The sequence below is a fragment of the Barbus barbus genome (assembly GCF_936440315.1).
Source record: "Barbus barbus genome assembly, chromosome: 38".
NCBI classification, from domain to species: domain Eukaryota; kingdom Metazoa; phylum Chordata; class Actinopteri; order Cypriniformes; family Cyprinidae; genus Barbus; species Barbus barbus.
In genome coordinates this window covers 12,262,978-12,286,825 of record NC_136716.1, presented here as the reverse complement: position 1 = coordinate 12,286,825, position 23,848 = coordinate 12,262,978, and the positions used below count along the sequence as shown (strand labels likewise).

At 41.1% G+C, this 23,848-nt stretch overlaps 1 protein-coding gene across 1 annotated transcript in view; it reads right to left on the bottom strand.

Moving 5' to 3' along the window:
* Positions 1-21,759, bottom strand: part of LOC306857722 (protein shisa-9-like) — a gene marked incomplete at both ends in the record, with an annotated part of 50,591 nt that extends 28,832 nt beyond the window's left edge. Inside the window, one exon of the mRNA XM_079397834.1 lies at positions 21,200-21,759. Coding sequence (XP_079253960.1) covers positions 21,200-21,759 — 560 coding nt within the window. The remainder of the gene's footprint in view (positions 1-21,199) is intronic.
* Between the last annotated feature and the right edge of the window lie 2,089 nt (positions 21,760-23,848).

Here is a 23,848-nt window from a genome sequence, read left to right as displayed (position 1 = left end):
CAGACCAGGTGCGAGAGCCGCCGTCAGTGCCCATCACAAGGGAGCAAGCCGTGCACGGTATGAGCGCGGAGTGGAGCTCCGCCCCCTGCACCGCGGCTGAGGATAGATCTGGGACTGCTGGACAGAGAGGGGGCGTCCGATCCTCCAGTGCCCGCTCCTCGAATGCATTCCTGTGACCGCTCCTCAAATGACCGCCCTCCCACCCGCTCCTGCCTCCTCCACCGCTGTCGTCTGGCAGCCCCCCACTCGCCCTCAGCCCCCTATCTGTACGGTGCGAGCCCCATGGGTCTGCCATCCTCCAGCGTCGCCGGGGCTGGAGTATCCCTCACCTCTGCCTCCAGCCTCCGAGGCCCGGACTCTGCCTCAGCCCGTAGACCCAGTGGCTCCACCTCGGCTCCTAGCTCCCTCGCCTCCACCGTCACCCCTTGATCCACCAGCTCCACCGGGCTCCCTCGTCGCTCCGTCCCACCGGCTCCGTTGGGCTCCTTCCTCCCTTCAGCTCCACCTGGGTCCTCAGTCGCTCTGGCTCCGCCGCAGATCTCCGGGTCTCCGCCTCGGTCGCCAGAGCCCTCGGCTCCACCCTGGCCCCCCGGATCCTCGGCATCCCCCTGGCTCGTTGGCTCTCCGTCTCCGCCTCGGGCTCCTCCACCACCTGCTCCGCCGCCGTTGGTCGGCCCCCTGGAGTCGACGGCCATCCCTCCTCCATGGCTCCTCCCTCCGTCGGCTCCACCGTGGGCCATCTTCATGGCTGTGGCCTGGGTCCAGCTGTGCGCCTCCTGCTCCGGGTCCCTCCTGTCTCTTCCCTGGCTCCTCCCTCCTTCGTCGCCTCCTTGGTCTCTGTCTGCCAGCCCCATCCTCCTCCTGAGCCGCCTCCCTAGTTCCCACCCGCCCCTCCCCTTTGGATGTTTCAACGGTGCGAGGACGCACCTTCCGGGAGGGGGGGGGGGGGGGGGGCGATATGTCAGGATCCTGGACTGTTTTGTTGTGTTTTTGCTCCTCATGTATTCACTGTGACCCAGTTTCTCCCCAGTCTGATTGTGTTAATTTGCTCCAGGTGTGTCTCGTCGTCCAATTATCCTATGTTTAAAAGCCCCAGTCCTTCTGTGAGTTTGTCGGTTCTGAACGTCTCTCCATGTGTTCCTGTGTCTCCTACGTTCCCTGTGTACCCTGTTGGATGATTAAAGACTCTCGTTTTGAAGTACTCCTCGTTCCTTACTCCGGAAAAAAAGGTCTTTCTTTTCCAATCTCATGTCACTCAGTGGATCTTTGTAAAACATTGGTTGGAAAACAGTGCCTTTCGTCATCCAAGTCAAAAAAACAAAATTAGAGTTTTGTTTCAGATGGAGTCTGTGCCTTATGTAATATCCTATTGGAATGGTTTAGTAAGTGATATTCCCTGGAGGAAAGTTTGGTCATTACCTCACAAATATTTAATTACTAACAAAATGAGACAAATTGCATTTGTTAATTCAAATAATTTACCCGGATAAGTGTTCTGTTAAAAGACTTAAGAATGATATTAATACCAACTGTTCTTTCTGTTTAGTAAACAATGAAACATCTTTACATTTTATTCTGGAATTGCTCTTACACAACATCATTTTGGTGTGACATTCTTGACTTTATCAAATGTTATGTGAATCCTAATTTTGAGTTTACTTATAGCAATGTCATTTTTGGCTTTCATGAATGTGAAAAAAAGTGACGCTTATTTTATAAACCTTATTTTCCTTTTAGGAAAATAAGGTTTCATTATTTCAATATCATATTCATAAATGTAAATTTTCTAAATGTAAACCCTTTTTTTTACGATTCAAACTTGAAATTAAAATTTATTTTGATTCTATTGAGTTCTCTACGAACTTGAAAGCCATAAGAACAATGACTTTGTGGAAGGACTTGGCACTTCCTTTGGACTGAATGTCCCCGAGTGGTTGTTGGATTGTTGTGTTTTGACGATGACAATTGTTATTGTTTTTTTTGTTTGTTTTTTTCTTCAAGCATTCAATATTTTTTTTTTTTAAAGTTGACAAATTTCTGGACCTTTATAAGGAAACAGCCAAACAAACAAAACTACATAAATGTTATAAGCTAATAGATAAATGAAATGTGCACTGTTTTTTATTTATTTGTATTTACATTCATGATTTGTAGTATTTGTACAGGCTTTATTTTTATTTCAATGTTGTAATTAGCAATTCAGACACTTATGTGACAGGATTAATTAAAGTTTTGTAGAGATCAAGTTATCTGCATCTCCTGCGCTGCGCTCCATCAAGCCACTCCCATAATAGCTGTCACCACTCAAATTAATGCACGACTCGGATTAACTGTATCGCATGTGTGTAAAACTCCAATACAATTATAAAGTAATTATTTCATCACTAATAAATCTTTCAATGAGTAAAACTGGCTGTTTATAGTAGCCTATTATAGACTACTCAACATTGTTATATTTTTTTCAAATTAATTTTTAAATTATTAGTATTTTAAATTATTGTCCCTGGATCAGTAGGATACTCTTGTAATAAAGCAGCGGAGGCTGGGACATATTTTAAATATTAATTCTGCTTAAAAAGATGCAATCTAATCCTGTTTACATCAAATAAGCCTGCTCCCGAGCAGGTTTAGCTTATCAGAATCAGAATCAGAATGAGCTTTATTGGCCAAGTATGTTTACACATACAAGGAATTTGTTATAGTGACAGAAGCTCCACAGTGCAACAGAAAGACAGTAACAGGACAGGACAGAGGTAATGAAACAAAATAACAGGAAATAGCCAATAACCAATGTACAAAGCAGCAAAAAATAAAAAATACACAATATATAATATATAATATAGGCGACTATGTATGTACAGGTCAAGTATGTGCAAATTAGAAATGAGAAAATAAAAATAAAATAAGTGAGTGTGGTGAATGGATAATGTATTAGTTGTGTGTTCTACGTTTATTTATTGAGTGTTCATGAGATGTATTGACAGAGGGAAGAAACTGTTCCTGTGTCTGGTCGTTCTGGTGCTCAGAGCTCTGTAGCGTCGACCAGATGGTAACAGTTCAAAGAGATTGTGTGCTGGATGTGAGGGGTCCAGAGTGATTTTACCAGCCTTTTTGCTCACTCTGGATAAGTACAGTTCTTGGAGAGTGGGGAGGGTTGTACCAATGATTCGCTCAGCAGTCCAGACTACCCTCCGTAGTCTTCTGAGGTCAGATTTGGTAGCTGAGCTGAACCAGACAGTTATTGAGGTGCAGAGGATGGATTCAATGATGGCAGAGTAGAACTGTTTCAGTAAGTCCTGTGGCAGGTTGAACTTCCTCAGCTGGCGAAGAAAGTACAACCTCTGCTGGGTCTTCCTGACAATGGAGTCAATGTGAATATCCCACTTCAGGTCCTGAGAGATGGTGGTGCCCAGGAATCTGAATGGCTCCACTGCAGTCACAGTGCTGTTCATGATGGTGAGTGGGGGGAGAGCAGGGGGGTTTCTCCTGAAGTCCACGATCATCTCCACAGTTTTGAGCGTGTTAAGCTCCAGGTTGTTGAGACTGCACCAGACAGCCAGCTCCTTAACCTCCTGTCTGTAAGCAGACTCGTCACCGTCCTGGATGAGGCCGATCAGTGTGGTGTCGTCTGCGAACTTCAGGAGCTTGACAGAGGGGTCTTTAGATCTGCAGTCGTTGGTGTAGAGGGAGAAGAGCAGTGGGGAGAGTACGCAGCCCTGAGGAGCTCCAGTGCTGATGGTTCGAGTGCTGGATGTGAATTTGCCAAGCTTTACTAACTGCTGTCTGTCTGTCAGGAAGCTGTTGATCCACTGACAGACGGAGGTGGGGACGGAGAGCTGAGTTAGTTTATTTTGAAGGGTTTCCGGGATAATGGTGTTAAAAGCAGAGCTGAAGTCCACAAACAGGATCCTCACATAAGTCCCTGGTCTGTCCAGATGCTGCAGGATGAAGTGCAGTCCCATGTTGACTGCATCATCCACAGACCTGTTTGCTCTGTAGGCAAACTGCAGGAGGTCCAGTAAGGGTCCAGTGATGTCCTTCAGATGAGCCAGAACCAGTCTTTCGAATGATTTCATGGCTACAGACGTTAGGGCCACAGGTCTGTAGTCATTAAGTCCAGTAATTTTGTGTTTCTTTGGGACGGGGATGATGGTGGAGCGTTTGAAGCATGAGGGGACTTCACACAGCTCCAGTGATCTATTGAAGATCTGTGTGAAGATGGGGGCCAGCTGCTCAGCACAGATTTTTAGGCAGGCTGGTGACACACCATCTGGACCAGGTGCTTTCCTTCTTTTGTTCTTCCTGAAGACCTGGCACACATCATCTTCGCTGATTTGAATTGTAGGTGTGGGGGAGAGAGGGGTTGCTGGAGGTGTGAATGGTTGTGTGGAGGGGTGTTCTGGGCGGGTGTGGGGTGATCGTTCAAAACGACAAAAGAACTCGTTTAAGTCGTCTGCCAGGTGTTGATTCTCCAGAGTGCTGGGGGGTGGTGTTTTGTAGCTGGTGATGTCCTTCAATCCTAACCACACTGAAGCCGGATCACTGGAAGAGAATTTGTTCCTGAGCTTGTCAGAATAATTCCTCTTTGCCACTCTGATCTCCTTTTCCAGTGTGTATTTGGCCTGTTTATCCCCCTTTCTGTGAGCATCTTCTTTGGCCTGACGGAGCTGTCTGCGTTTGGCAGTGAACCATGGTTTGTCATTGTTGTAGAATAGATGAGTCCTGGTAGGAATGCACATGTCCTCACAGAAACTGATATAAGATGTTACAGTCTCTGTGAGCTCGTCCAGGTCATTTGCCGCAGCTTCAAAAACAGTCCAATCAGTCAGGTCGAAACAGGCTTGTAAATCCTGCTATGTTTTGTTAGTCCATCTTTTAACAGATCTTAATACAGGCTTCGCAGACTTAAGTTTCTGCCTGAAGGATGGAATAAGATGAACCAAACAGTGATCAGAGAGTCCTAAAGCTGCTCGTGGAACCGAGTGAAGCAACAGTTATGGACCTGTTGCCATGACAGCAAGTCTAGGATGAGCTTCGAAGAACCAAATGATCCAAGATCAAGCGAAATCGTCAACAATCAAATCCAGCTAACTGAGTTGGCGACGTACGAAGAACGGGCCCCTGGTTTCAATCGCGGAAAGATGTCAATACACAACATTTTTCAAATTCACGTCCACTAACGCTGTTAATCTACTCTCCTGTCTGGTTTGTTTGTTGGACAAATTCTGCGTTATGATTGAATTGAAGTTCCCAAATTAATTTGAGGAAGTACAATTAAAATGCTATTACATAATTCAGAAGTTTGGACTCACTAATGCTCACCAAGGCTGCATATATTTGTTCAAAAATACAGTTATAGTAATTTATGTATTTTATTGCAATTTTATTGTTTCAGTAACACTTTATTTTGATGGTCCCTTTTGAGCATTTTGTTGACAATAAGTAACTTTGCACCTATATGTCAACAAACTCTCATTAAGAGTATTCGTAGACTCTCTGATTAAAATCTGCTAACTCCTTATTGTGAATTAGTCCCAACAGACATTCTACTGAATGTAAGTAACTTTGCTAGTACATGTCAACTTCTTCTAACCCTAACCCTACCAGTCTAGAGTTAGTTGATATATAGGTGCAACATTACTTATAGTTAACAGAATGTGTTAAAGGGGCCATCAAAATTTTGTGAAACCATTGTTTCTTCTTATAAGACAGTGTAGTATAACAGGAAATTTGAGAGGAGAGAAATGGGAGGAGAAGAAGATCAGGACATGACCCAGACAGGGTTCAAATTTATGTCATGGACAAGTGTGCTACCATCTGCGTCACTCAATCTGACAGAAATATTACATTTTGAAGTATGTTTGATGTTCTAATCCCATATAATAGATTGGATCAGAAAATGACACTAACTGGATTTGATCTCAGGTTGCTGATATATTGTCATAAAGCAATTCTATGGCTGTGTATATCAGTATATTATAATGTGGAGCTGTGAGCCCTGAGGCTGATAATCAGCATATTGTGATATTTTATCAATACAGTCATTTAGCATAAGCTGGAAGTCAACAGACTATTTGTGTAGCAGCTCTTGGCATCCACAGGACTGCATGTTTTCGAGGGCTGTGCTGCTTGCTCTTGTCCTAGAGTTCACAAACCCGTTCCTGCATCCCTGGGTCCTCCTGGGTGCTGTGTTCTTCAAATCCTTGACATTTCATTATTGCTCTATTTCCTACGGCCTCCGCTTGTATCCCTGGTGAAGTCTCTAATTCTGTCCAACACCCTTTAACCAACAAGGGACTGTGATGAGATCTAATGTGATTGTCAAGCACAAGCGCACTGGCCCTTGGCCGGCCGATGCCAATGGCAGTAGGCCACCGCGGCCTAAGAAAAACAACACATCAGAAAGGCATGACTATATATTCCCCCCCGGTGATGAGGTTTTCCAGGGAGGACAGAAAAGGCATCTGCAGTGGAGCAGAGAAACGGATAGCAATGAAATTGGATGGCAGCAGCCACTCCTGTGCCATCTCCGTTTGAATCCCACCCTAGTGCTTTTGGAATTCTCTTGAGGAAATTAAAACTCAACTCAAACTAGAGGATAAACATCATCTGTTTGTTCTAGATCTCTCTGGGGAGCTCACACCTATTGGTCATTGGGCTGGACGAACCTGAACAGCTGTCCTCCTCTCCCAATATGTCCATGATACCGGTGCCTGAGCATATTTCTTGGTAGGACTGAGTATACTCAGATACAGAATAAAATGGAATAGATGGTGGCTGTATTGAAGTTCTGTCTCTTAATTAATTGAACCAGTCACATGTTTGTTTACTCCATACAGGTGCATCTCAGAAAATTTGAATATGTTGAAAAAGTGAATTTTTTTCTTGTAACTTATTTCGAAAAGTGAAACTTTCATATATTTTAGATTCATTACATGCAAAGTAAAACACTTTTTTTTTTCAAAGTTTTTTTTTTGTTTTAATTTTGATGATTAGAGCTTACAGCTCATGAAACTCAAAAATCAGTATCTCAAAATATTAGAATATTTCTTATGCACTCAATACTTGGTCGGGGCTCCTTTAGCACAAACTCCAGCATCAGTGAGGTGTGGCATGGAAGCGATCAGCCTGTGGCTCTGCTGAGGCACTATTGAGCCTTCAGCTCGTCTGGATTGTTGGATTGACTGTTTCTCATCTTCCTCTTGAAAATATCCCATAGATTCCATATGGGGTTCAGGTCAGGCATGTTGGCTGGCCAATCAAGCACAGTAATATCATGGTCAGCAAACCACTTGGAAGTGGTTTTGGCATTGTGGGCAGATGCTAAAGTCCTGCTGGAAAAGGAAATCAGCATCTCCATAGATCTTGTCAGCAGATGGAAGCATAAAGTGCTCTAAAATCTCCTGGTAGACGGCTGCATTGACTTTGGACTTGATAAAACACAATGGACCAAAACCAGCAGACGTCACGGCACCACAAATCATCACTGACTTCGGAAACTTCACACTAGACTTAAAGCTGCTCTGTGCCTCTCCAGTCTTCCTCCAGACTCCAGATCTTGATTTCCAAATGAAAAGCAAAATTTACTTTTATCTGAAAAGAGGACTTTGGACCACTGAGCAACAGTCCATTTATTTTTCTCCGTAGCCCAGGTAAGATGCTTCTGACGTTGTTTCTGTATCAGAAGTGGTTTGGTAGCCCTTTTCCTGAAGACGTCGGAGCGTGGTGACTCTTGATGCACTGACTCCAGCTTCAGTCCATTCCTTGTGAAGCTCTCCCAAGTGTTTGAATCAGCTTTGCTTGACTGTATTCTCAAGCTTGCGGTCATCCCTGTTGCTTGTGCACATTTTCCTACCCAATTTCTTCCTTCCAGTCAACTTTGCATTTAATATGCTTTGATACAGCACTCTGTAAACAGCCACACCTTTCAGTAATGACCCTCTGTGACTTACCCTCTTTGTGGAGGTACGTCAATGATCATCTTCTGGACCATTGCCAAGTCAGCAGTGTTCCCCATTATTGTGGTTTCAAAGAACAAGAGATACCCAGTATTTATACTGTAGGGATGGTCATTTATTGAAATTCAAATGTAAATATTCTAATATTTTGAGATACTGATTTTTGACTTTCATGAGCTGTAAGCTCTAATTATCGAAATTAAAACAAAAAAAACTTTGTGTTTTACTTTATATCTAATGAATCTAAAATATATGAAAGTTTCAATTTTTGAAGTTGAACTTTTTCACCATATTCTGCACCTGTATTTATGAATATTAGCTTTAAAAAATTTATATTAGCCAGCCTAAAAAAAGTAGTTATTTGAGCTAAGGAAGTGAAATTATGACACCACTGTTTGATGTAAGGAAAATGTATGTTTCAATGTTTTTCTGTTTGCTTAAAAAAATTTCACATTTCACAGTGGAACTTTCCCTTCACTTACAAAGTTTTCATGTTTTATCAAGAAACTTTGGCATTCACTTGCAAAGGTTTTACAATTCTGTTATAAACTGCATTTGCTCACAAAACATTCTCAGAATTTCTGCAAGACTTTCGAGGAAATGCAAAACAACTGAATTATATGCTTTCCTTCCATCTCATATTTATATAGACCTGTAGGTGTTTATGTTGTTTTTTTTACTTAGGGGATGCTGTTGGCATACTTGTAATAAAATTAAAGTAAAATACACAAATCGCATTAAGATTGTGTTTCTGATTAAATAAAATAGTCATTTGTTATAAAATCGCGTGTATGTTTTGATTTAAATGTCAGAAACTATAGCTTACATGAATAAAAATCACAAACATGACTTGTAAGCTAAATAATTTTAGATATACAGATTTATTCATTAATGTGTTTTCTTCAAATGGATTATGAAAACTTAAATACAGGGGTGTCTAAAAGATTTAAAGAATTGTTTCAACGTTCTTGCTTTAGACCAGGGGTGGTGAACGTCTGTCCTGGAGAGCCGCAGCCCTGCAGAGTTTTGCTTCAACCCTAATCAAACACACCTGAACAAGCTAATCGAGGTCTGAAAGGTTACTAGAAAGCTACAGACAGGTGAGTTTTAATTAGGGTTGGAGCTGAACTTTGCAGGGCTGTGACTCTCTAGGACTGGAGTTTGCCACCCCTGCCGTGGACCATTTACAAATGTTAAATCTACAAATAAAATGCTAAGTTTACCCCTCATCTGAAAAAAAAAGAAAAATACGGTGATTGATTTATAGTTGTTTTATAGTTCTTTTCAAAGCTTTCAATGTACTCTTATTTAAAAGAACTTCATAATTGTTTATTTAATTCTAACAAGTATATTTTGCTTAAATACGAACCAAAATGAAAAATAAATTGTTAATAATCTCTGCACAGGAGATGCTTGGTTTATAGGAAATATATCAATACTGACTATCGGCCAAAATGAGTAGAAAAATAACGGCATATCGGATATCGCCACAATTTCCAATATCCTACATCCCCTATATTATAAAAATAAAATAATAATAATAATAAAAATAATACAACTTAAAAAGATAACAACTTTATTTGTTTGTTTGGGGATTCTATAGAAATAATAATAATAACAGTAACAGTAATAATAATACAACTGGATAGCAACTATTATTATTATTATTTATTTATTTGTTTGTTTGTTTATAAAATATTACAATTATTGAAAATGATTAATGTCTATTGTTTAAATAGAAAATAGAAAGTAGTTCTATAGGTGCTGTAATTGTTTGTGTATTGTACACATAGAAATAGCTTACTTGATGGCTGTCAGGTGACCGAACACACTTTGCAGGGACTTGATAGATTTTTGAGAGCATTGTTAGTTTGCCTGTTAATCAGATTTAAAGGTTCCTTCTATATTTTTCTTAACGTCTGTCTCCCTTATCGAGTGAATGTGACAGTTACTTTTCTTAAGTCCAGCTGTGTTTACCAGCTAGCGCTTTCGTCTTGTATGGGGATAATAACTTATAATCTCTAGATGGTTGTTTCCACTCATGTCGACATGATTGTCCTCATAATTGAGGTTGACATTGAGGATGTGCCATGCTTATGCTCAGACGGTTGAAGTCATTGACTCCAGCTTTGCTAGATGTCCTGCTGGGCTTTCACCCTTTGCCTCAGCGCATACAGACTCGATCCTGACTCCCGCTGCCCTGATGTCTCACTCACACACACTGAGTATGAGTTGTGCAGAGCAACACACATTCATTTCGCCCACAACAAAAAATGCAGTCCAGGGTCTAGGAGACAGTAAGGTCTGAAAACAAGGGCATCCTGGGATATTCCTTCCTAAGGGATTCAGATATACAGTGTCATGGGAGCCAGACATGCTGAGTCAGAAACAATGCTAGGGCCAAACTGTATTGTCTCTTCATCACTAAATCATTCTCCTTTTCCTATTGCAGCTTTATGGTGCATATTTTTATTTACAAACTGCCTGAGTTTTTTTTTTATTAAGAAGAAAACAACTGGCTGATATGGACACAAGAGAATGTGTTTTAGTCCAGATGACCTTAATAGTCTATTTGAAGGGCAGATATTGGTGGTAAGGCAAATAATATTTGTAAAATGCATTGTACTCAAAAGTATCATACTACACAATGTGTGAGAATTCAGATTTGTTTGGCTTTGTTATTTCACTTCTTTTGCATGCACACAGTAGATATCAATAAAACAAAGAGAGCATAATGAGGTTCACCCTTTTAATAAAGATATGATAGCTACACTAACACAAATTACCGAGCTATGTATGATTCAAACGTATAATTAGTATGATTGTCTCTTTTAATTGTAGTTATCATTACTGCATAATTGATTGCGTAATATAACCGGCTGTAGCGCAGTCATACCAATGAGAGGTTGTACAGGCGACCCTGTCACATTTCCTCTGTGCGGTTGCATTTTGGAACAGAATTCTGGATCTTTGGATCTGTGTTGAGCGATCTTGTTTTATCAGCAGTTATTCGTAGGGTGCCGTATTGAATTATATTGCAGGAGGAACAGCTTCGCCTCGCTTAATGGAATGTAGAACTGAATTACTCTTGTAATGCGTGTCTCACAGATAACCAATTAGTCAACTTCACATTGTGCCATCTTAATAAGCCCTCATGCCATTTACTTAATGTGCACAGATTCATATGAAATAATTTGCACACTATTTCTATGATACTTACAGCAGAAGTAGGCCTATTTTAAATTTGCAGCAGAAGTAAAATTAAATAATTATTACTATGGTAAAACACTTTTGCTCTCTATTTAAAGCAATTTTGGGCATGGTAAAATCTTTATGCTGCCAAAGCATTAAAAACATTATTCATAATATAGTTTGTGTATCTGTGTGTGTGTGTTTGGTGTTCCCTGTGAGGAACAAATGTCCCCAAGTAATACCAGTAAATATTATAAATCCTGCAGAATGAAGTGTTCTGAAATCTCATTTTATTTAATTTTAATTGAAAACAGTAAAATTGATTTAATTAAAAAATAAAATGAACAATTTGAAACAAACTGAAAATAAGTCAATAAAGTGGCTAAAACTAAAATGGAAATAAATTATGTCTAAATAGAAATTTTAGTTCATAACTAAAATTATTTATAAATGCTAAAATTATTTATAAATGCTATAATAGTAAACAAATAATACTACAGTAACACTGAATTCAATGCATTCTTGCTAAATAAAAAGTGTGTATACGTGCATACATAAATGTAATATTATAATTATACAATTCGTTGTTAGAGAAGCAGACTCAGACAGATGGTTACAATACGACAGGTGAGTTTTATTGCAATCAGCGGAGTCAGCGGTTTGCTGATGGAGGTGAGTAACAAGTTCAATGAACAGGTATAGTAGTACGATAAGGGTGATAAAGGAATATCCTTTGCTTTCACAGGAACTCGTGGATAGGGGAGAAGGAGCACACACCTCACAATACTGGACAGGGGAGACACACTCGTGAAGATCCTTGGAGACACAGACGATGGAGTAGAGCTGTGAAGAACACACTGGAGATGAGACAGGAGGTAAGTAGGAGATCAAGGTAAGTACACAGGAAAATAGCTGTATTAGCATCAGTCCACTTTGAAAGGAAACGAGATCGGACAATGAGCTGGTGTGAGGTTTGTGCTTTTATGTGCAGGCTGATGAGGGAGCTGATGAATTGCAGGTGTGTGCAATTAATACTCAGGCGAAGGAGTGCGTTGTGATAGGGAGGTGAATGAGCCTGGCTGATCTGTGACAGTACCCCCTCCTCCACGGCCTGCTCCTGAGGGCCGAGGACCCCGACGTCGTGGTGGGCTACCTCTTCCTCAGGGGGCAGGTCGGTCAGGATGGGTTGAATTCCTCCACAAGTATTGGGTTCAGGATGTCGTCTCTGGGATCCCAAGACCGTTCTTGCGGGCCATATCCTTCCCAATCCATTAAGTATTCCAGCTGACCACCACGGCGCCGGGAGTCCAAAATCTCCTTGACCTTGTAGATGGTACCGTCCTCCAGAATCAAAGGAAGAGGGGGTTCCTCTGTCGGGCCAGGCTCTGTGGAGGGAGAAACAGGAGAGTGGTAAGGTTTGAGTAAAGAAACGTGGAAAGGATGAATTCTGTGCTGAGGAAGGAGTTGCAACTGGTAGGTGACCGGGTTGATCTGTTTGGTGATGGTGAAGGGGCCAACGTATCTGGGACTTAACTTCTTGGAGGGCAGGCACATACGGATGTTCAATCCTTCTGTCCAGGTTGGTAAGTGGGAGCTTCCACAGATTCCAAGGTCTGCTGTCATCTTACGCCTGCGCACTGCCCGCTGTAGATGATGGTGAGTAGCGTCCCAGATTCTCTCGCTCTCTCGGAACCAGTAGTCGATGGATTGGACATCGGATGGTTCTCCGGACCAGGGAAATAGAGGAGGCTGGTAACCAAGTACGCACTGGAAGGGAGTGAGTCCAGTGGATGGCTGGCGAAGAGAGTTCTGGGCGTACTCGACCCAGCCCAGGAACTGGTTCCAAGAGTTCTGGTGGCCATGGCAGAAGGTTCGGAGGAAGTGCCCAATTTCCTGGATCTTCCTCTCCATCTGCCCGTTCGACTGGGGGTGGTATCCCGACGAAAGGCTCACAGTCGCACCTAGGAGAGTGAAAAAGGCCTTCCATACCTTGGAGATAAATTGCGGTCCTCGATCAGAGACAATGTCTTCAGGGATCCCATAATAACGGAAGATGTGATTAAACATAAGCATAGCCGTCTCCATGGCTGTGGGCAGACACTTGAGGGGTAACAGACGACAGGATTTGGAGAATTGATCAATGACAACGAAGACACAGGTATTACCATCAGAGGCCGGTAGATCAGTGATGAAATCAACTCCTAGGTGTGACCAAGGACGGTTGGGAATGGGCAGCGGGAGGAGTTTGCCTGCGGGCAAATGGCGTGGGCTCTTGGAAACAGCACAGTCCGAGCAGCCCTGCACGAACCGTCTCACATCCCTGGCCATATTGGGCCACCAGAAGCGATCTTTCAGCAACGAGAGAGTGCCGTTGGCCCCAGGGTGCCCAGAGATGTGTGCACAGAGTGAATGAGTGGAGTGTGTCGTGCTCTGGTGATGTATTGCAAACCTGGTGGGCAGACCGGCAGAGTAGGTGTGGAGACATTGGAGGGGGTGTCTGACTAGGGATTCCACCGGATGGGGCTGACGATGATTTCCTTTGGAATGATGGGTTCTGGTTCCTCACAGACCTCTTCTGGGGAGTAGAGACGGGAGAGAGCATCCGCCCTCACATACTTGGAACCGGGATGATAGGATATGGTAAAGTTGAAGTGGGTGAAAAACAGCGCCCACCGGGCCTGTCGGGGATGAAGTCTTTTAGCATCACGCAGATATTGGAGGTTTTTATGGTCTGCGAGGACGATGAATGGATGTTGTGCACCCTCCAACCAATGCCTCCATTCCTCCAAAGCCAGTTTGATGGCTAGAAGTTCTCTGTTGCCGATGTTGTAGTTCATCTCCGCCGGGCTGAGTTTGCGTGAGAAGGCGGCGCATGGATGGAGTTTGGCTGGAGTCCCCTGCTGCTGAGACAAGACTGCTCCTACTCTGGAGGTAGAAGCGTCTACTTCTACTAGGAAGGGCTTCCCAGGATCGGGATGGATGAGGAGTGGAGCGCTGGTGAAGGCTTCCTTGAGGGTTTTGAAGGCTTTAGTGGCGGCAGGTGTCCAGGACAGAGACTTAGGCTTGTTCTTCAGGAGGTTGGTGAGCGGGTTGGTGCTCCGCGGAGATGTTCGAGTGCCGCTGGGACGAGAGTAAGAGGATAACAGAACTTGACGGTGATTTTGTTGAGTGCCCGGTAATCGATACAAGGCCGCAAGAAAAAGCTCGAAGCAGCAGGGGACGTTGAAGGGCGGATGTAACCTTGTTGAAGAGCCTCTTCAATATACTCCTCCATGGCCTTCTGTTCAGGAAGTGAGAGTGGGTAAATTCTTCCACGGGGCACTGACTCACCCGGTAACAGATCTATGGTGCAGTCCCATGGCCGGTGCGGAGGTAGCTGGGAGCCTCTCTTCTGGCAGAACACGTCGCTGAAGGGAAAGCTGGAATATCAACTGACTGTTTCTCCTTTGGGCTCTCGATGGAGGTCGAGTTGATGGTCAGCATCAGAGGGGAACGTGTCGATGGTCTGGGAAGATGAGGGAAACAGTCAGGAAAGCATTTGTTGCCCCACTTCAGAACCTCACCAGTACTCCATGAGATGACGGGATCATGTTGCGAACCAAGGGCGCCCAAGAATGATCTCAGTGGTGGATCCCTCCAGAACCAGGAGATCCCTCCAGAACCATGGATTCCTTATGCAACTGACCAACTTGAAGGTGAATGGGACCCGCACTGTATTTGATGTGTCTACGACTGAGGGGTTTTCCTGTTATCGACTGAACTTGGTAGGTGGTCTTGGTTGCTGTGATCGGGAGATTGAGTTGGCGGCAGAGGCTCCCGGAGATGAAATTACATGCCCGCCAGCACCGCAGTACAAACACAGGCCTTGGGTCAGCCGCCTCTGCCGCTCAGTGGAAGAAAGACAGGTTAGGTCAACTTGCATGGGTTCGTGGCCTGGTTCTGGAGTGCTGAGAGTCGCTGGGTGGCGAAGGAGTGCAGAGCTGGGAGAATTTTGGGATTCCAAGAAGCAAGATTGCATACGGTTAGCACACCTGATGGAGAGTTGGATGAATCTCTCCAAGCCGTGGGAGTTATCGTATGCAGAGAGCTGCAGCCACACTCTTGGTTCCAGTCCCTGCTGATAGGTGGTAAGGAGCGAGCGCTCATTCCAGCCACTGGCCGCTGCAAGGGTTCTGAATTGGAGAGCATAGTCAGTTATAGACAGAGATCCTTGACGAAGATGATACAATTGCTCTCCAACAGATAATTCACAGAGAAAACCTCTCTGAAATGTTCAGTAAAACTGTTAGCAGATTGTGTCACAGTACCGGATTGAGCCCAGATGGTCTCAGCCCACTGGAGCGCTCGTCCTGTATGCAGGGAAATTATGAAAGCTATCTTGGTTCTGTCGGTGGCGTAGAGATGCGGCTGCATTTCCAGAGCGAGTGAGCATTGTAGGAGAAATCCGTTGCACTCCTCCGCCACACCAGAGAAGGGCGCTGGTTTGGACATGGGACTGGCAATCGCATACGGTGAAGAAGAGGTGGTGTCGGTGCTGTTAGTGATGGAAGTTACCGGAGTTGTTGTGGGATTGCGGAGAACTCGCTGAAGATTATCCATGAGTTCCTGGAATGGACTCATCCTGCCGTATCCCTCGGTTTTGGTCCGATCTTCTGTTAGAGAAGCAGACTCAGACAGATGGTTAGAATACGACAGGTGAGTTTTATTGCAATCGGTGGAGTCAGCGGTTTGCTGATGGAGGTGAGTAACAAGTTCAATGAACAAGTATAGTAGTACGAGGAGGGTGATAATGGAATATCCTTTGCTTTCGCAGGAACTCATGAATAGGGGAGACGGAGCACACACCTCACAATCCTGGACAGGGGGACACACTCGTGGAGATCTTTGGAGACACAGACGATGGAGTAGAGCTGTGAAGAACACGCTGGAGATGAGACAGGAGGTAAGTAGGAGATCAAGGTAAGTAGCTGTAGTAGCATCAGTCCACTTCGAAAGGAAACGAGATCAGACAATGAGCTGGTGTGAGGTGTATGCTTTTCTGTGCAGCCTGATGAGGGAGCTGATGAATTGCAGGTGTGTGCAATTAATTCTCATGTGAAGGAGTACGTTGTGATTGGGAGGTGAATGAGCCTGGCTGATCTGTGACATTAGTAGTATTAAATAAAATAATATTATATACAATAAAATAAATGTAAATAAAAATTTACTATGCCAGTGATTCTCAAACTTTTTATACCAAGTACCACCTCAGAAAATATTTGCCTCTCCAAATACCACCATAATGAGCAACATTAAAATACAGTAGTGTAGTAGGCCTAATTATTCAGCTATAGCTATGCACAGTTCAAAAAGTCAGTTTTATTCCTAATAAGAATATTTATTATTGTCGGCCACTTTAAATATTGTAAATACAATTTGAACATTAACACTGCACTGTGCTTACATACAGGTTAATAAAAAACATAAACGATTAAATACAAATTTAGCCTACTGTTCCAAAAAGTTAAATAAAAACTGTACTTAAGTAAAAAAAAAAAAAAAAAAAAACTGTACTGTATTTAAATGTAAAGTAAAATATGTACAGTACTTGATAAAAAAAATAGCACAGGCATCATTTAGTCACCTTGCAAACTTTTTAAAAGTGTTTTAACATTAATTTATATTTAATTCAGTGATTCCTCTACGTACCACACTTTGAGAATCAGTGCACAATGCAAATTTTTCAAAGTATTTTAGATTTGTTGCGTAGTATAATTTTCCGGTATTTGGTCCTATCCTGCTGGTTGCCCTTTTCTCATCTCTTTTTCTTTGCTTATTAGGATTGTGTAATTTGCCCTGTCATCTTACCCTAAACGACTAACTCTAGGTGACCCCTCCTTGTGATTTCCCAACTCCTACAAAGAATATAGTCTGTTATTTCTTCATATATTGTAAGAGTCAGAAAGTTTTGCATTAGATCATCATGTCAAGTACAGCAGCCTGCACAAATCCCTCTCAGCCAGAGGGCAAATACACGGCTAGAGAAAAGCCCAAAGAGAGAGGTAATGAGTAGTTTTGTCAGAAAGCACAGACCCTCACGTTAACCTTAGAGGAACAGGAGGGCCTTGAAGTCACGATGGAGATGAGAGGCCAGCAGGACGCAAATGTCAGTGCACACCCACTAAGACTCAACCATGCGGGAGAGACGTCTCCAGAATCTGAGAGACACAAAGACATACTTGTACATACACATTAACACACAAACACACAGCGCACAGCCATGAGCAGCCACATCTCATTCATGTCAAATGAGTTCAGACAGTTTGGAGCCACAGGAAAGACACAGGTTAAAATCTGACAAACAAGCTCAGGAGTATGCAAGAGAGGGGGGGGGGGGGGGGGGGTGCTTTAGGAGAACTAGTAATCTTAATATTATGTCTTTCTTTCAAAACGTAAACCTGAATTTATGTGTATCTGGAGGCTTTTACATAGACTCACATCCAATTAATGCATTTAGAATATAAAGAGCTTCATATACATCCAGAGTCCTGTCATTGAATTTCCTTTCTTTTATAGCCTTGAATGCTTTTCATCTTTTTCTATTCTGATGTATCAAAAACAGTGACCTCAAAGACAGTGCCAGGGGTTTTCAAACTGTTTAATGCCAAGGACATCCAAACATAAGATATAATTTAGACAACTATATACTTTTATGTACAGACCCATTAAAACTATGTATGAAAGAACGATATGGAAATATCATATTGATGTTGTAGTGACAAAGTTGTTTCCAAAATTGGAAATTGAATTATTAACATTTATTTGTCATTGTGCTACAGCCAAAAACAATGTATTAATCAGAAAAATATTTGCATTTCATACCATGTATATTTTTTTCAGCCTATACTATTACAATATAAACTTGTTAAATGAATTTTTATTAAATTCTTTTAAATAAAATTCAGATTCATTTGTTTAGCATTTTTCATTATATCATTCCTTAAAAGAAAACAATGCCAAACAATAAAGATGACAGTGGCAAGGAAAAACTCTACAAGACAATATGTAAATCTAGTTTTATTTTTTACACATTTTGAGCTTTTTTTCCCTCAAATTTCCACAGCCTCTGGAAACTTCCGAAGGGCGTGCAAGTAAATCCAGATTCAATTCAAATGCAACTGTACGTGACAGCCAGTGATCAATGGGAAAAGACATTTGGGCTTTGACGTTTTGATAACTAATATGAATTGAAAGGAGAGTAAGTAAACAATGACAGAATTGTCCGTTTTAAGCAGAAGGTGTGACTTGATAGGGATGTGAATATGTAGTTTCTTCTATAGTATTTTACATGCTTTTTATCTACAATAATCATGCAACCCAATTACCAATTTACAATTTATGGGGTAAGTTGCATTCAAAATCCAGTTGGCTAAAAAAAATCTATGCCAGATCCAGAAGGTCTCACATTATATAAATGTGATATCTCAAAGATTTCTGCCCCTCAGGACACCCATATGGTGGAGTCCCCTGCCCAGCATGATAATTATTTTCTTTAACTGTAGATGGAACATTGTATGGCATAGAATCTTGCCTTTGGCCTCAGCATGCTGTTTAAGATCTGATCTGAATCATAGATTGCAGTATCACTGCTGGAATCCACAGTGAATTATGTCTCACATAATCGTGACTCACATTCTGTGTTGTCTATATGATCCCGCCCCTGTTTTATGTCCTTTATTGTTCAGCAATGACACACATTTAAATGAATGTAGGCTATTCCTGTGCCTAAATGACAAAACTTTGACTACAAAGTATAGATGGAGTGTACAAGTGAAGGCTGACAGATAAAACCTGCTTTTCTCTTCTCTGTTTGACTGTGGTTGGAGAGTTTTAAGGAATATGATACACTGGTAAATATTAAGACATGACTGGAAATGGAAGTGGGAAATAATTTAGGAGCCCAATTTAACATCTATTTGACATGTGGGCAGAATGTTCTTTTTAATGGTGTGAATGGAAGTGTATAAATTAGTTCTCTAGAGCTGCGAAGTCTAGCAGTAGCCTCAAAAAGAGTTAATCTGTAGAGAAGTTAGTTTAATCTTAAAGCAGAGTGTTAATCTTAGTAGAACTCTTAATCTTGTAAGAAAAGTTAATCTGGTGTGCAGTGTTCAGCGTGTGGGAAATGCTTTTGGAGAGGTGTTAACCTCGGGAAAAGTGCTAATCTTCGGATGAGTAATTTTGTTCTCCAAATGTGTTCATCTCGATAGGGCTGTTTGCATTATTGGGTCATTTCTTGTCTAAAATGGGGTTACGGCAAATGCTGGGAGGATTATAAATTCTCTGTATTTTGTTATATTGTTCATGACAGGTAATTTGATATTCATAAAGGGATTTTGAATATTTAGAACGATGAGAACAAAGGTTCGATTTGACATTTGGAGAGAAAGTAACAGAGAAGGAGAACTGGGAACTAAGATATAAGAAATAAATATTCAGGTTGCTGGGGTTTGCTTTTTAATGCATTGATGGCATGAATATTAAAATAACCTTAGGACAACACTCTAAAAAACATTCTTCCACTCTTTTTATGTCTCTAGTACAGATGATTGCTAAATTCAGAAGAGCAGCATATATATGAATGGCTTTAGTCTTGGCTGGATGCTTTTACTTGGTCTTTGGTTTACGATACAGATGTTAAGACTGGCTAAAAAATATCCTTGGCCAAAATAGCCAACACACTCTATTAGCACTTTTAACATAAAAAGCGCATTGAATCTTCTGTAAATCTTCAGCTCTGTTCCATAGTGAGCTGTCTATCTAGACAGCATTTTGAAACACAGGTCTGCTTCTGGTGCGAAGGCTTTTCCAAAAAAAAAGGTAGGCAGTATGTTCCTTTAATAAGCTTTCTTTAACCCAAAATTTAAGGGGATAGTTGAAAATAAAAATGAAAATTCTGTCATTAATTACTCATCCTCATGTCGTTCCAAACCCGTAAAACCTTTGTTTATCTTCAGAACACAATTTAAGAAATTTTTGATTAAATCCAAGAGCTTTCTGACCCGCCATAGAAAGCAATGGAACTACCACGTTCAATGCCCAGAAATGTATATCAATAAAACAGTCCATGTGACATCAGTGGTTCAACCGTACTTTTTGCATGCAATATTTGTTTTGTTTTTTTGTGTGTAATTCCTTTTCACAAAGGAGTCCCATATATTGTAAAAATGTCCAAGATGGTGGTCAAGCCATGTGACATATCAGTTATGATCAATGTGAGGGAAGGTTACTTTTAAAAGTAATGCATTACAATATTGATGTTTTACTAATTGTGTTATAATTACTTTTAATGGAAAGTAATGTGCTGCATTACTTTTGTTTTACTATTTCTCATCTGGACTGGGCTTGCTTGTTTGTTTTTAATATAAAAAAGCTCATGCAAATTCACATTACAGTGGAGGACGCATGAAGAATAAGATAGAGAAGAAGACAGTTTAACACTCTTCAGCAAAAAAGAAAGAAAGAAAGAAACATGTTTATCTAAAGTAATTTTTGCATATTAGTATGGTTGAATTGGATAATTGAAGGTGAGCAGCAAAATCATTGGTTAATAAAATAGGTTTAAATACATAAAGGATATTTGTGTTATGGGACATTTAATTATTGCAGGTTTGCATCATATTATGAGTTTGCATTTTACTGATTTTATTTATTTTGAGGAATACAGAATCTGTTGTTGTGCAAGTGAGATGAGTAAATGCATTTTCACATTTAGTCTAGAACTACAATAACCATCATGTTTACACATTGCACACAGTGCTTCTGTGCTTACTCTCGATTTCTCTCAACATGGGGACAAGAGATCTGTCAGTCAATAAATGGGAAAACAAAGTAACTGACATTGCATTTTTGAAAAAGTATCTGAGATATTTTATTGTAAATATAAAGGATTGCATTATTGTGCTAGTTACTTGAAAAAAAAAAATCTGATTACGGAACATCCATTACCCCCCATAACTCTATTCCATTGTGGCAGCTCACTAGATTTTGTAACAGAGCTCATTTCTACTAACCTGGAGTTACTGAGGTCATTCTGGCCTCCACGGCTCTTCTCCAGCCCCAGTTTGGTGAAGATTCCCACCAGGACCATAATGGCCACCACACCGCAGATGATGTACACAATCATGTGAGTCCGATCCCTCTCATGTTCTGGCTGCACCTCAGTGTTGGCGGCCACTGGTTTTCCAGTGTTCGCCCAAATTGGAGTATCATAGTTGGAGCAGGAGGTCTGATCCAGTCGCTGCTGACGGAATTGACAGCAGAACCGATAGAAACAGGTTCCGCAACAGTGCAAGAAGATACCTGCATTACAGTTGAAGGGAGGGTCCCACTGGCCCATGACATCATAGTAACCCCGACAGCGGGTGCCAGTGGACGGCACAGTGTTCTCCTCCACCTCTGCAGGTGTGGTCAAAGTTGGAGGCCCCTCTGATGTCACAGAAATCAACAGAGGATCTATAGTCTGATTGGCTGTTTGGATTTCCATATCAGTAGAAGTCTCGTCCTGTGCTTTAGCAGCCCGTCCCACGATGGCAGTGAGCAGAAGATGTAGTAAAAAACTATTTCCAGCCATGCTTCACCTGACACACTGCGCCAAATGATTTACCTCACTTTGAGAGAGAAGATATCTAGCATATATATTAAAAGAAGAATTCTAGAAAACGCTGAATTACTTTCACACAATTACAGCTATGGTCAAAAAAGCATTTAAAAGATTAATTTACGTATTTAAATATATTCTATTTAAAAAAGAAATCTATTAAAAATGTGTTATTTATTTTTATAATAAATATTAAATATGCATGTTTTATTTTTTTTAAATTAATAAATGCTTTCATTTAACTTTTTTTCAATTAATAAAAAATGCATTTCAACAAAATATAATTCTGTTTAAGTACTTTAACAATTTTGAGAGGAAAAAAAAACAACAACACTGAAAATGGTTTACTAAAAAACAGTATAAAATGTTGTTGTGTTTTGCTTTTTTTGCAATTACAACAACATTACCTTTGTCCTTTGAGAGAGAAAATAATTACTTGGACATTTGCTGTCAATGCTCTGGTCCTTTCCAGATATGCATCTCATTTTATGTTTCCAGTCACTGTTCAACACTTGTTCTCCTTGCTCACGAGTAGTAAAACTTCTGTAAACAACCAGTCACAGTAATTTGCCGTTAAAAATCCTTTCCTGAGGAGCGAATGAACCCACAGACAGGTGTTTTAATCCACAGCGATCCACTCAGACTGCTGTCTCTGAGCCTTGTGAGGGGCAACAGTTCAGGATTCAAATTAAAACTCCTCCCTTCTGTTCTCAGCATATCAGAGAGAGAGAGAGAGAGGGAGGGATTGAGGTGGGGGGCATATTTTCCACCCAGCTGCTGGTTATAGTGTGAAAGGGGAGGAGACACTGTGTTACTGAAGCTTAGATCACAGATTTTTACAGATAATGAAAAATCGACACAATAAAATGCTTTTGTTTGCATACGAAAAATTATAAATATTTTCATTGGCCACCCATCTCTATCATGACTTAAGGTTGTGTATTATTATTTTCTGTCTGTTGGTTTTGTAGCTGTAACATCTGATCTCACCATTAATAATGATTGTCAGCAGAGACTATGGTTTGTAAGGTCTTTTTCATGACTAAATCTTTGTTAATTAAAATTTGATTAATATTTTTTAAATTCTACATGTTTAGAGAGGGAAATGTGACTATACAAGATACAGGAAGAGCACACCAAATCTTCAAAAGTAAAAGGTCATCATACTATACGAAATACTACCATTCAAAAGTTTGGGGTCAGTAATTTATTTTATTTTTTTTAAGAAATCAATTCTTTTTTTCTGCAAAAGAAGTGTTTATTGTCAGAGAGTCACCACAGTCTCCACCAGCGACACTCACCAGATCCCAATCCCCTGATTTCTGATCACCACCACCTGTCAGCACTAATCAGCAGCACTATATCCCTGCACTCCTCCCGTTCACTCACTATCTGGTCTCAAACATTCCATGTTGACTAACCTGACCCACTTACCTTTTGTCTACTTACCAGTTGCTCCAGTGTTCCTATCCCTGTTCTCCACCGCTCCAGTTCTCCACTGTCTCCACGCTCCACTGTTACCTCCAGATCACCTGGAAAAGGAAAAAGGACATAGAGACATTCCCATTCCCCGCCTGCTTACCTGGACATTCTGCTCATCTCATTCCCCTCTGCTACTACTCAATAAACCTGTTGATTGTATTGCACTTACCTCTGTGTCTTGTGTCTATCTGCTGACAGAAGACCAGAGGTGGGTAGAGTAGCCAAAAACTGTACTCAAGTAAAAGTAATAGTCTGAATAGTTACTTGAGTAAGAGTAAAAAAGTATCGGATAAAAAAACTACTCAAGTAGTTAGTTACTAGTTACTTTGGATCATATACTGAATATAGTCTATTTTTATTTAGATATATAGATATTTAGATACAATATACACACACATATATATATATATATATATATATATATATATATATTGTAATGGAACGGGTCTGACACAGATGGTAAGTGAAATGACAAGGTGTTTATTTACAGGGTGTAACAGCAACTTGCAAACGTGAGGATTCTTCGGACTTGGTGAGTGTCACTTAGTGAGGTTTAAGGAGAAAAGAATGTCAATCGTAA